Genomic DNA, 14,618 nt, shown 5'->3' on the forward strand with positions numbered 1-14,618 from the left:
AAATGCAGAGTATCCAAGGTAACATTTAAAACATGCTGTTATCATTAGAACGCGCACCCCACTGTATAAAGATTTTACAAGCAGGAGCTGTTCTAGAGGAAGGAAGCAGTGTCAGTGCCTGCAATGTGGAGCCTTCCTTTCACCAGTGCACAATGCCAAAAGTGAATAAGGTATGCAGGTTTTTTAGTGGTAGGCCGACACTGGCAACATAATACAGCGGTATACACTAACACTTAAAAGTTTGCATTGAAATTTCATCTTTGGCATCACTGGAATAAATACTTTTTAAAATACACTGATTTTTTTATTGTAATAATATTTTACAATATTACTGTTTTTAGAGTAGAGTAGCATACAATTTAATTTTAGCAAATGAGATGTACACAAAATGTAAAATGTATGTCGTTTTCAGTATTTTAATCACAATTAACAGATTTGTTTTATAGATGTACACTGTGTGTTTGAAATACGAAGGTTATATTGGAGACCTTTTTTATTGGTTGATATTGAGTATTTAATTATGCATGCTTATTTCTTCTATTTTTACATTTAGATTTGCCGACATCTAATGTTACCTTAAAGTTATTATTTAAAAACATGTACAATTTAATTTAAACTTTCAACCTCTTTAAAATGATTACTGTACATTTAAAATGCATTTTAATTTATTTAGACAAAACTGTGTAGAATTATAATATTAACGTTGATCAGTTATCAATGTAAATACTTTTTTAACAAAATGTTTTTTGGCCTGCCCGAAATCAGTCAGTCACTAGTACAAGTATTTACTATATCGGTCAGTCACTAATATAAAGTTGATGATTGGTTGATTGTGGATGGTCGACAATCACATGATATGCCCATTATATATCTCACATTTCCTCTTCATCTCACACTTGCTATGGCTTAACCCCCCCCCCCCCCCCAATCCACCCCCCGTTGCGTCGCGTCGCAGTTCACAACAACCGCACTTTCTGCATGCAGGGCGACAGGGGATGAAGACAAGATACACAGAAATAAATATGCTCAGCTAATGAGGGAGAGCAGGAAGATGCTTTTAATAGAATGCTGCTTTTAAAACTCCTTCTAATGACTTTTTTTTTTCTCTTCTCCCAATCGTCCTCTTCTTTTGTTTCTTTCCGTGCGGGGTTGTGTTTGGCTGTGCGGATCCTAGTGTGAGGTCTTAATATCCTCTTGGGTTTAATGTTTTATTCTTGTTTTTTAGGAGGGTTGGAGAGTTTGAGTCACTCAGGACTGCAAGTGTGTACAGAGGGCCATCTGTAGTCCAGTGGTCAGCAGCTGGACGGCCCATCCCTGTAGATGAGCGCCAGCCACACCTTGATGTGTTTAGGTTCTTGTAATAGTAATAATTTATATTGTGTAGAATCTGCAATCACTTTCATATAGCTGTTCATTCACTGATATCTCTGACCATTGACTTCACAGTGGGTCTGGAGTTGTAGTTGTGTGTGTGTGTGTGTGTGTGTGAGACAGAGAGCAAGTAAGTATGTCTTACTTGGCTCGAGCCCAGTGCAGTGCAGTAGTGTGTAGGAGGCAGAGGTCTGCCAGTGCCGCCGGCAGCTTTGTTTTTAGACAGGGATCGGGGCTCAACTGTGTGTGGTGCTGTTGTGCTGAAGCCCGGGGCTGAACGGAGCTGTCTCTGTGTGTGTGTGTTTGAGGAGACGTAGGGCATTTGTCTACCGTAACCCTGTTCCTCCTCCGCACTCCTGCGCTCTTTCTCTCTGCCTGACTACACTCCAATATCCTTCCTCTAATGAAGCGGGAAATGGGGGATGAGTGGCGCTCTGATTGGGAGTAATTTAGCGTTTTTTCCTCGTCCGTTGGGAAGACGTGTCTTCAGGAATGTGACGTCCCTCGCCTGGTCCAGGAGTCTTAAGTGTTTGTCGTGGTGCGGCTGAGATTTAGGTGATGCTTCAGTTTGAATTATGGGACTGCACCAAGACAGCGTGTTCTGGATGATTGTGAAGGTGTTGATGGGGTAGAATGTAGCCATCCAGATCAGTAGAGCCCACCTTGAAGTTTCTTTGATACTCTGGTCCCTATGCATAGCGTGGGGTTCCTTCTTCAAAATCCTTTTTTTTTTAAGTCAGTTTTTCAAAAATAGTAAACCATATTGGGGCTATTAGGGTCAAACGTAAGGTCAAACTCGAGACGCAGAATTATCTTTAATGTCTGTAGCACAAATGTTACAGTATTAGTTGCTCACTGTGGAATACAAAAGACAATATTTAAATATTTCATATTTTTTTAAAATATACATTTCAAAAGGGAAATTTTGCGTTTTTGGACAAAAACACTGCTACTTTGTCAAAATGTATTTTTCCACAGACAATATGCATAGAGGTGAACTATCCCTTTAATCCTTAGGGTTAGGGTTTTTTGTAAACCTCTAACCATGAATATGAACAAGTAATCACCACTAATGATCTCTTCTTAAGGAAGGTAGATGTTTTGTGTGAGTGTGGGTGTCTAAGTGTGCTTAGCACCTGCAGTGTAGGTTGGGTTTCTGGAGAGATACTGTGTTTTCTGTGTGTGTGTTTGTAAGTGTGTGCGTTTTGTTTTATGAGTAGCAGCACTCATAGTGGATCCTACAGACTACCGGGAGCATACCATAAAGCCAGGGGGGAGGAAGCCCAGCCCTGCACAGTGGAGAACAAGAGAGCAAGATCTGACTAGAAAAAGCTGCATGATATCTCCCCTGATAAACAGTATAACACCGCATCGACGCGACTCAGGCCGGGAGAGAAACTATTCTGTGAACAGAGAAAGAACACACAAATACAAACTTACACTGAAGGGAAGAGATGGTCAGAGAAGAGTAGGAGAGCATCTAAGCTGGGTAGATGATAAGCAATTTTTGGGCCTGGTATAAAATGTTCATCACTGGCTCCACCATGAACTTCCTCCCAAACCTGTGCTAAATGTGCAAGCTAAGATGCTGCCTGACTGCAGTCATGTTCATTTGTGAATTACAAACCAATTTATTGTTTAGTCCAATAAGTACTCCATATTTAAATCACACAAGTGTATTTTACATTATAATATGTTCTAGTAATTACAAATGGATAATTTTTAAAATCCTTTTACACTTTCTGATTTGCAGTGTTTTTCATTCTTCGTTTATAACACATTGAAAAAAGAAATGCTATTTACGATAAACCCGAAGATCCCATCAGAATCATAAGATTTAAAAAAAAAAGTAATAAATAAATAAATAAATAATTATACAATTACATAAAGAATATAAATTGTGACAGAAACTAAATTAAATTATTTAAGCCCCAAACACTTGATTTTCGTAATCTGTTTGAGAAAACTAGTGGTCGACGGACAGTCGATGCCGATATCTTGGAAAGCAAGGGGGCCGATATAAAGCCAATATTTACAAAATTTGAAATCATTTGACAATGGTAAAATAAAAATGTGTAAAATAAACATACTTATACTTTAGATGACAAAGTTTTTTTCACAAATAAATAAATATTTAAAGAGCCACACAGATGGGAAATCAAAAATTACCTGTATTACAGTGTATGATGTAGCTGTCCATCAGTGTAAACAAAGTAATTCAACTAAAAAGTACACGATTTATAAAGTTATTGGCTTCTAAAGTAAGGAGTCGACTCTGATTCGCTGAAACGAGTCGTTATAGATTTCAAATCTTTTGGCCATCTCTATTTACGTCACTAGGAGCACTTTGCATAATAATCTCCGCCTACCGTCATGGGAGAAACGGAACTCTGACCAGCCCCACCCCCCCACACAGACGCTCTGGTTGGTGTGAGAGCATCATGTCGAGGACACAGTGTGTTTTTAATTGTAAAGGCAAGTTTGTTTTATTTTCACTGCCAAAGAATGAAGATCAGAAGAACCAATGGCTAAAATTCATTTTTACCACAATACCAGAGCAGTACAACAAATCCCTTTTGTTGTGTTCACAACATTTCACTGATGACTGCTTTTCTAATCTCGGTGAGTACAGCGGGATTTTCAAAGCGTTTGGCCATAAAAGAGGGTTCATTACCAACTTTATTTAGAACAATGAGCATCTCCGAATCACAACGCTAAGTATGATTATGAAGTTATGTGTCTGTATTCTCCCGAGCGTCTTATCAGTATGTGTGCTGTCTGCAGCCTGTCTGCGCTGATCGTCATGTACAAACACGTCATTAAAATGAAGTGTAACTCCGTGAATACTCAACAAAGAGACATGAGAGAGCGTAATGCTGACGACAAACAAGAAAGTTTTATAATGTTTGCCTTTCTATTACTAATAATATAAAAGCAATTGTTATAATACTTTTTGTATACATTAATTCCTTTATTTAACGGTTCTATCTGATTTTTTGACAGACTTAATGACGACACTAAACAAAAGGGAGAATGTGAGCTGTGTGAACTCAGGCGCTGTTGCTTTCAGCGCCGTCAAAAAAAAGTTCTGCCTCTAACACATCGGCCAAGCGGGAAAACTTGCCAAATATCGGCCGATATATCGGCCTTGGCAATATAGCAGCCTTGGCGACATATCGGTCGACCACTAGAGACAACACTTGGGGGACACCATATATGCCATCCTTATTTTGTAAATGACTCAACCACTTTATTTTTGTGATCTGTTTATGAATTACACGTATTCCAGTTCTACTCAACACTGCCTCCAAGTCTGGAACAAGAATAATTTTAGAGTGGGAATTTGAATAACAAGGGAAAAATGTGAGAGACTTTTAAACAAAGGACAAGAGAAAGGCAAAGAGAGGTGTGATGTATCCCTTGACTTTGAAAGGAGTGGAAGAGAAGACCTCAGTGTCCTGTTAGCAAAGGCCTTCTGTTGTTTCTGGGCTCAAGCACTTGGCGTCCGGTAACAGGCCAGTCATTCTGACCTGGCTCGGCTCCTCGGGCTTTGACGGCAGGCTTTGCGCTGGAACTCCTGGCTGGAGCGTCTGTGGTCCTAATATTCCACAGCACTGAAAGGGAAAACAGGGGCCTGTTGGCCTTGGCTTGGGAGTAGAATATGGAACAGGGAGGTGGTAGTGGAGTCAAGTTCACACCGACCACCCTGCTGGGAGCAGCTTCAGCGAGGACGCTGTACGGTGGCCCAGACGGCACTTGGTGGTGTGTATGTTTTTCAGAGGAAAAGAGAGTCTGTGTGTAATTAAGGAACAGATAATGTGGAAGGAATGTAGTATGGCTGTCAGGGACAGTACAGTTTGTTACTCACTCTCTCTCTCTCTCTCTCTCCCTCACTCTGTCTTTCTCTCCTTTTGTCTCTCATTTTTTCCCCCGCTTTCTCTGAGAGTCTTTTCCTGAGAGGAAGTGGGTTTAGTGAGACTGTGATGCCCAATGCCAGTGGGAGAATATCTAACCACAATTTCCTTTACACAGAGCAGATTCAGTCTCTCTCTCGTGCTTTCTCTGGCTCTCCCTGTCTTTCTTGTTCCCACTTTTGTTTCTTTTCTCACATAAACTCTATTTAAAGGAACAGTTCACTCAAATAATAAACGTATATCATTTACTCACTCTCGTGTTAGAGAAAATGACTTTCATTTTCCGAAAAAAAGGATAAAATGGCATTTACATTTATTTAGCAGAGACTGAAGGTGAAGGCGACTTAAGTGATACTAGGCAGAATATTTTATTTTTATTTTTATTTAATGTTATTTTTATTAAATTTTTTGTTTAATTTTTTACATTGATTGCTCCAATCCCTATTGACTTTTATTATAACTGAAAAAGAACAGTGTGAACATTCACATTAATGCCTTTTATTTTATTTTATTTTATTTTATTTTATTTTATTTTATTTTATTTTATTTTATTTTTTTGACTTCTCCACTCCCTATTGACTTTCACTGTAACTGAAAAAGAGCTTGCCTCCTAAAACCTCCTTTTGTTTTCTACATAAAAAAACTCAAGGGGTTTGAAACAACACGAGCGGGAGTAAATAATAACATAAGTTAAATTTTGGCTTAATTAACGCTTTAAATATTCATGTGGTTAGTTTGATAGCTTCATTATGTCTTAGCCCTTTTTGAACCTCATCATTGATGTTTATCTTTCCTGCTTTTTGTTCCTTATCTTCATGGACATTGTTCACCGAGTGTGAAGACTTCTACACTTAATAGTCCATTCATGCTCAAAAAGTGCTGTTATAAATTACTCGACATATTCCTTCATGCACTGATGCCTCTGATGTGGAGAGGTTACACAAATTACCGACTGGGTTTGTTGTTGAAAAGTTACAGTGTGTGTTTCCATTCTAGACTGTGTGCCAAAGTGCTTCCAGGCTACGGGGAGTTTTGTAGAGACCGGTAATGTGTGTGTGTGTGTGTGTGTGTGTGTTTATGGTGGTGAGGCTATGGGGGGTGGTCCAAGTTCTTATTGTGTCCTGAACACTGCTGCTTCCTGTTTGTGTGCCAGTGGGGCTTCCTTCCTTGACTATGCCCAGGAAAACCTTCATCACACATTCCTCCTCTCATATCACTGCCTCCCGTTACCTGTTTTTGCACCTCCAAAATTAGCACAAAGACAAACAAAGAGCACATACACACAATAAAGCCCTTTGATGTGCATCCAACAATCAGATCGAACTCATCATAGGCTTAAGATGGGCCGCCGTTTATGTGGAGCGCTTCTGAGAAGAATGCCGAAAATGTTTGTGTGCCTGAAATGTGTGGTTTGGCTACACAAACGCTCTAATACGCTCTCTCTCTCTTTTCCGGTAGCGGTGGAGGAGGCCGAATCTACAGAGTGCGCCAGTGGTTGGGACTCCTCTGTTCAGACAGGTATGATTTCGCTAGCGTGGCGTCCTGCACGATACATCCAACCCCCTGCTCCTGGGAGACGACCCGCTGCATCACAATCTCTAATATCAATTCCACATGGCCTGCAGCCCTGCGCACAGAGGGAGGAAGGGAGGAAGGGAGGAAAGGAGGGAGAGTTTTTCATAAGGCACAAGAGGATGGCGTCCAGGTGCATGCTGGACTGGAGGCTTAGAGCCGCTTCCTGTCTGAACGTAAAGGCACTTTGCCGCACTCAGAATGTAATATCGCACGACTTGACGAGTTTGATTACACCTCCTCTCTGGAGAGGAAAATTCCTATCTGGCAAAATCCGAGCAGGGTGTTTTAGATCGTGCATCTTTCTGAATATTAGATTTTGCTTTTGAACCAATTACCTCAGAAGCCCTTTTCACTACTCGAGCGTTTTCAAACGAGGAGATGTATCTGTCCGGATTTGGATGGGACGGGAGTGTGAAAATGTTATCACGGCATTAACCAAGCTGCTTTGTTGGACTGCATGTTATCCAACAAACTACACAGCTGTGCATTTTGTTTCGGGTTATGAATGAATTAGTCCTTGCTCTGAAAGATACAGGATACGGTAGGGTGGGATGTGATAGCATTCACCTGTTGAGATTTGATTGGATTATAAAAAGTGGTTTCTATATGACCGGTTAGTGGCAGGAGGGGTTGTTGACAGCCAAAAAGTAAGCTTGTTTTAAGATATTTTAATAAAATACTTCAAAGGCAAACTTTTTTTTGTGCAGGGAAGTGTATTTAGAAGATAAATACATTTCTTGGATCATTTTAAAGTTGCGATCTAACTCCAGATCATGTGGATTACTGTTGACTAGATTATGTCAAGGAAATATTGTTTGAGCAACAGTAAATGTGCCTGCACTTTAAGACTTCAAAATGCAGAAAAACACAAAAAATATATCTATTTAGTTCCCCACTGGATGAATCTTTATGGGATCTGATGTTATTGATATGCAATTGAGGCCATTTCCCCGACCCTTTCCCCCTTCTCCCCATTATTTCCTGTCATTCCTCTAGTATTCCTATCAATAAACATGTCTACAAAGGCCTAAGTAAAATAATATATAGCCTTAATTGGAAACGTATTGCTCATAAGGGTATTAAAATCACTGAAGTCAGATATGGAGAGCGTGTGTGTTTGTACTTTTGCGAGTGTATGTGCGTGTTGCATCCTGGTGAGCTCAGCAGAGAGAAGGGAGTAAGAGAGAGCAGCCCCCGGGGGCCTGAGGGGATGACGTGGGCCCCTCCTAACCGGCCCTGAGGGAGTGCTGGAGGGGTGCTGACTGAGGTCCTGGGTGGCTGCAAAGTGCTGCGTGTGTGAGATACAGCAGGAAGGGGAGTCCCAGGGCTCTCGCTAAACCCTCCGTACTTCCTCCCTGCTTCTCCTCCTCAACTCCTCACGTCATCCCTCTCTCCTTCATTTTTCGTGCCGTAACCCCATTTGCTCAAGCTAATAAGCCTTTTTTTCCCACCTCTGTTCCAGGTGGACTTGGTCGCATTCCGCATCACCTCCTCTTTTTTCCTTTCTCTTTCCTCTTTGTCTCCCTTTTTTCCCTTCTTTCTTTGAATCCCTTCCCCCTATCCATATTCTCTCCTGTGTTTGTTTGTGCTGCTGTGCTGGGGCTCAGGGGGCCGCTCGCCATCTCTTATTTAAAAAGATAAAAAACCTTCCTTCCCTTTATTCCCTAGGAGATGATGTCGACAAGGACACTGGCAGGCTTTTCCTGGTATTAAATTCACTTCGTCCCCCCCCCCCCCCCCCCTTCTCTTCAGTGGAAAATGTGTGCTGAGTTTGGAGCGAGTGCTGTGGGGGGGTTGGAGTTAAGGGGTAGAGAGGTTAAAGGAAAGAGTTAGATCCCCGCCCCCCCACCCGCAGGCCCCCAAGGACCTGATTGAGGCCCCTTTGGTCTGTCCCGCTGGGGGAGCGGGCCGGAGGTACACCCCCCGTTTCCCTCTCTCTCTCTCTCTCTCTCTCTCTCTCTTTCTCTCTCTGTGTCTTTCTCTCTCCACCCTGTGCTCCCTGAGATAGAAAAACAACCCGTCCCTCCCTGGCCCAGAGGGGAAGAAGAGAAGGAAAGGAGAAAAGAGAGAAAATGAGCCAGGTCTGACACTGGAGACTCAGGGAGATGGTGGTGGGGAGGGGGGGTGGTTGGTCGAAGGAAAGAAAGAGGAGGAAGAGCAAGAGTTTATAGAGACAGATGCAGACGCTTGTCATTTTTCGTAAGACGGCGCAGGGAGGGGGAATTGTTTTTTTATAAGTGCCATCAGAGCTGTGAAGTTGAGCATTGTTTTTCCTGCTTCCTGTCAAAGAGCTGGAGCAGTGCTTTTGGATGCATTCACACACACAGACACACACATGCACACTTTGAAACAATAGCCCTAGAGACATTGCTTTGTCAACATATAGGACATCGTCTGACGCACATTTGCAGGGATCAAGTACATTATTACTCACACACACATCGACGCACACAAGCACCCAATTTGTGTGCGTGTCCCCGACTATGATTCATTGTGGAAAAAGGCTGCTCATATCCCTGTGCGCTGGCCGATAGGGGTTGTAATGATCTTGAATTGAATTATTTTATTCATTTTCTCCCTCAGCTATTGGTGGGCCGGCAGGACCTCTTAACGCAGCCAATCGGATTGCTCCGTCTGCTCTCCCTCGGTCTCACCCACACTGGGCGAGTCATTGTGACCTCACCCGTAATGTGAGCTTTTTGGTCACCTGTGTATTCCTCAGGCAGAAAGGGAGCTGTTGTATTCTGGTTTTATTTGGCAGCGGGTCACCGAACCAGTCCTATTTATGACCCTCTTAATAGCCTCTGCTGTCAAACTCGGCACACATTAAACTTTTGTCGAGGCCAGAATGAAAGAGGGAGAAAGAAAGCTATGTTCTGCAGTCAGTGCAGTACAGAGCAGAGCTGTTTTTGGAGACTTGGTTGGGCCAGAAGTTCAGATTGTTATTTGCCAACTTTTTAATTGGCTCCAGTTTAAATGTATATTAAACAAGAAATCAATTTAGTCTTTTTTTTGGGGACATAATGACACATTTTCATACTGTATTCTCAAAAATACTCATCTGCAGTTTGCCTGATTGATTAGCTACTAATCAATGTTAATGAAAGGCCTGTAAAATTAATAAACTTTTGGGTTCACCTGACCTTAGTCAGATGCCTTTCTTGAGGTGCGTTTACATGAAATGACTGTCACATTGACATGGTGTTTTTTTTTTTTTTTAATACATTTTTTTTAACATTCCTCAAAATTCTGCCAACAGTGAGAGATTTTTTTGTAAAGAGATACAAGGATAGCAAGGATACATTAATACGATAATAAGTGAAAGCTAAGACTTTACTGTTACAAAAAAATTCTAATAAAGTTCTAATAAATGCTGTTATTTTTAACTTTCTATTTATCAAATTCCTGTAAAAACATAGAACTAAGATAAGAAAAAGAAACCAAAATTTTAATTTAATATAGAAAATATAGAAAATTGAATATACTAAATTGATAATATTTACAAATTTTACTGTTTTTACTGTATTTTTTATCAAATAAATGCAGCTAAAATATTTATATATTTTAGTCAGTGAACAGTAATAATGATTTTTTTTTAATCATTCAACTCTATGATAGCATGTATTATATAAAGTGTAAAATATTTACATTGATTTGTTTGATGCTTTCAGGCCTGTCATAACTCATTCATACAGAATTACTAGAGCCAGTTCATTATATAATCTTGCTGTCGTATTTGAATCACTTCAAAACATTAGACTGATTAGGCTAGCAGGAGTTCGGTTTGGCTCATAACTGACCATTTTTTTGTTTGGACCTACCGAAGCAACTGTTGAGAAGCAGAGGATTGGCAAGATCTTTTAGATGATTTTGTGTGTGTATACACACACTCGCAGACAGAGTGAAATATCAGTCAGTCTCCTGGTCCCTGCACATGCTCTGTCCCCTCTGGAATCTAACCTGAACAGGATTCAGCCATGCATTCTCCGTTTGGTGACTGGGAACGAGGGATGAGAGGAGGGGAGGGTGGGAGGAGGACAGGAGCAATGATGACCGTCGGCTACATTGCAGCCCCAAAATGGCCTTCTTTCTCCATGATGCAGTGGGCAGTTTAGAAAAGAGGACACAACCAAGAGATCCATCTCTCTATCCCTCAAGTGATTTCGTGTGTCTTCCTCTCTCTCCGTTCATGTCTCGCTGTCTGTCTCGCTCTCTCATTTGTGTCCCTCTCTATTTTTCTTCATCTCCTTGCACGAACCTCTGGAGGTCCATAATATATTTTTAATTTCCCCAAGGCAGCGACAGGAAAACAGTTTTAATGTGTGAAGAGGAGGTGTGCGTCTCTGTGTGTGTATGCATTAGCATGTCGCCGCGCGTGTATATTTCCGCGTCGTAGTGTGTATGCGAGGCTCGCACATTCGCATGTCAACTTTTAGAAGCATGGGCTGGAACAGGTGATGGCATCGGTAAGCAGCTGTATGGCTGTTTGTGTGTCTCTGTGATTTAATTCCCATCCTTCCATGACGCACTCTTTCATCATCTCCAACTTTTTTTTTTGTCTGGGTGCACAAGCATTGGGTGCTGGGTCTCTAGAGGAGGGGAGACTGGTACAGTGTGGCTGGCAAGCGGGGGTCCCAAGGGGCAGTGCGGTATTGTGGAAACAGCTAGCGGAGGCCAGCAGAGCCAGAGAGAGAGGCCTGCTTGCTTTAAATAGGTCCCATGTTTACCGCGTTAGGCCCTGCACTCCCCCGAGAGACCACGTGCACGCACTGCACCTGCTCAAGCGCTGGGCCATTAGGGGCCCTTGTCCCAACTCCAAACTGGAGTATGAACAGTGCGGATGTAGATGTACCATACATGTGGCCTTATAGCTAGTGGTCAGCCAATATGGGTTATTTAATTGGTCATGTTAAGGCTGAGCGAAAAATCGATAGCGATAATTATCGTGATATAATTTTCCTCGATAAAACGATATGAAGAGTTCGATAAATGTTCAATATAATGTTTATGTGCCAAAAGCGGAATGAAAAGGCGCGACTCATTTGAACCGTGACACACAGACACACGTTTATCTGCACAAACAGCAACACAACGCGGGAACTGGTGTGACCTGCCAATAAACAAAAGAAGAAGAAGAATAGCATTGCAGCGCGATCTCACCAGAACAGATGCGTTTACTCGGGCCCGCGAACACTCAACAGCGCTGTGAGATTCAGCAAACAACACAAATGACCCGCTGATTCAACAAATCGACCTTAATTTACTGTAATGATACTAAAAACACCATAGTATTGTCATAAACATTGGAATTCGTGTCCAATTTTATTGTATTATTAAATGTAGACATGTATTAAATATACTAAAGGAGTAATAGAACATGATTACAGTATTTTCTGTGATTTAAGATAAAAGTGTAAAGAATTCAAAAACATGAATTGTTTGACATGTTCTGACCATAAAGAGTAGTTTAAAACCACAAGTAACTATTTGATTTCTACAACTTTAAATTTTGAGCAAAAATCTGTCTTTAAACTTAAAATCTAAAGTGAAAACTAAAAAACAAAGTGACATTTATCGTGATAATTATCGATATCGACTGATATGAAAACAGACTATTGTGATATCACCCAGCCCTATGGCTCATGGTAATTTATGGGGGACAGAATGACCAGTATATTTATCAATATATATGCTTCAAAATGGCAAGATTGGTGGCCAATGCTAATAATCTTAAAAAAAAGAAATAAAAAGAAAAGTAAAAAGATTAGATTTTACGTTTTTTATTTTATTTTATACAATTTACTTAAGTTCATTTTGACAAAACAACTACATGCTATTGTTCAGTTCAAACTGATGTTAAATATTGTGAAAATTCTAGTAGTATTCTTTAGTATTGTAACAATCATTACATATAACTCTTCTGCATGGACTGTATTCATAGAATTATTAATACTCGGACTCCTAAATTTCTTTATGATAATATAATTTACTATTCAGATATGCATTCACATTACACAAGAGGGGCGAATAGTCGACAGATCTCTTTACCCCTACCTAAATCTGACTCCATTAAGAGGACCGTGTTTTATAGGTCAACTGTGTTTTGGAACAATCTTCCAGTTCGGGTTCGTGAGATCAAGGGAAAAACTGGTTTTAAAAAAAGACTAAAACTGTATTTGTTGTCAACTAATGCTGTCTATATATTTATAGACAGCATTAGTGTATAATTGGGAGTAATTGTGATTGTAATTATTGGGTTTTGTATGTATTGTTTGGACCCCAGGAAGGCTAGCTGTCGTCTCGGTGTCAGCTAATGGGGATCCTTTTAAATAAATAAAAAAACTAAAAAAAAACTGTATACCCCTAAGGTACAATAGAGTGCAAATCTGTCGTTGTTTGAAGGTGCTGGTGCAATGGAGTCCAAATTAAACCCTGGATCGCCTCTCCATTGTGTCTTGACGCAGTCCAACATCAATAATGTTTTCTATCAGAGAGCGTGTCTGTGCCAGTTTTCAGGGACTGGATGAGCGATGGATTTTGACAGGTAGGCTGTGTTCATGTGATGAGATCAGACATCTCTAATCGAGCTCAGAGCAGCACTACAATTCCTTTGGTCTCTGACTAATGCAGCCTTGATCTGGTTTACATTTGGCCACGTCTGGTTCGAGTGTGTGTCCGTGTGTGTGTGTATCTGTGGTGTAGTTGAAAGACAGCTTTGTGCTTTAATGTTTTCATAGGGAACAAGTCTTGTTGAAGTTGGAGCTAATATTTTTCCAGTGCAGCACAGCACTCATTCTTTTGTTGGGGTTTAGTTGTATTCTGATGTGTGTATAGCTCTTCCTGCCTCCTGTCACTTAAACGACACGAACAATTTCTCTTCTGATCTCTTTTTCTGTCTCCTGCTTCCTTCTCTCCATCGGATGACGTGAGTATGACCTCATATTTGGATTTCCCCTTTTTGTCCTTTGAAATAATCAAACATACATTCTATTGCACTTAAACGCACACATGGTACAGCATAACTAAGAGCAGACACAGTGGCGCAGACATAGTTCCTTAGCTAAGGTCTCAAAACGTTTCAGCTGAGTTGCTGACTTGCCATCTTGGCAAAGCAAAACCCACAATGCAAAATGGAAAGCTTTATATTGCATTATTTAAAGATCACATGAAATTAAAATAATGTCTTTTAGCATCTATATGCTAGTGCATTTACGTTCTTTTTTTATTTGTTTTGTTTTCAGGATACAAATGAACATAGTGTGCTTATTTGTTTTGTTTTTTTCAATCAGATGTATTATTCCAAAATTCAGCTCTGAAAATTTCAAAAACTGCACCTGTCATGATTTATGTTATTTTATCTTGAATGTTTATTGTGCACGGTGGGAGATTAGAAAGACAACATAGTTGTGCAGTTAGATCTGTGGACGCTTAGTGGTACTAAAGCATCTTCTTGATCCTTTGTCGCTTTACCATTTTGTTGTTCTTCCCGTCGGTCAGGAGGATGCCTTGCGGTGTCCATTAAGGGCAAACGGGCAAAAAAACAACATATCAACCTAACAAGGGGTAATTAGCAGGTCCCTGTAAGGCAGGGCTGTGCTCGGCAACATGACTGCTCTGTGGATTCTGCTAATTCACTGCTCCTCATCTAATTACCCCACACAAACATGGCTGTTTTTTCTTTCCTGAGAGAGAAAGTGTGTGGGGTGGGTTTGGTATCTTGCCGATTGTATCAACCCCCCCCCTCCCCCATTCCACCCC

General features: G+C 40.8%; 1 protein-coding gene across 5 annotated transcripts in view; it reads left to right on the forward strand.

The window, feature by feature from the left end:
- Positions 1 to 14,618, forward strand: part of znf423 (zinc finger protein 423) — a 149,679-nt gene that overhangs the window by 20,200 nt on the left and 114,861 nt on the right. For 2 of the 5 annotated variants that reach the window (XM_052582054.1, XM_052582055.1), the window contains exons 2-3: positions 6,282 to 6,329; positions 6,744 to 6,803. The exons of 1 other annotated variant lie outside the window; for it this stretch is intronic. In XM_052582054.1, the coding sequence (XP_052438014.1) occupies positions 6,282 to 6,329; positions 6,744 to 6,803 (108 nt within the window). The remainder of the gene's footprint in view (positions 1 to 6,281; positions 6,330 to 6,743; positions 6,804 to 14,618) is intronic. 2 more of the 5 variants (XM_052582057.1, XM_052582056.1) reach the window with 1 other exon arrangement.

This window comes from Carassius gibelio, chromosome B18, assembly GCF_023724105.1.
Source record: "Carassius gibelio isolate Cgi1373 ecotype wild population from Czech Republic chromosome B18, carGib1.2-hapl.c, whole genome shotgun sequence".
NCBI classification, from domain to species: Eukaryota; Metazoa; Chordata; class Actinopteri; order Cypriniformes; family Cyprinidae; genus Carassius; species Carassius gibelio.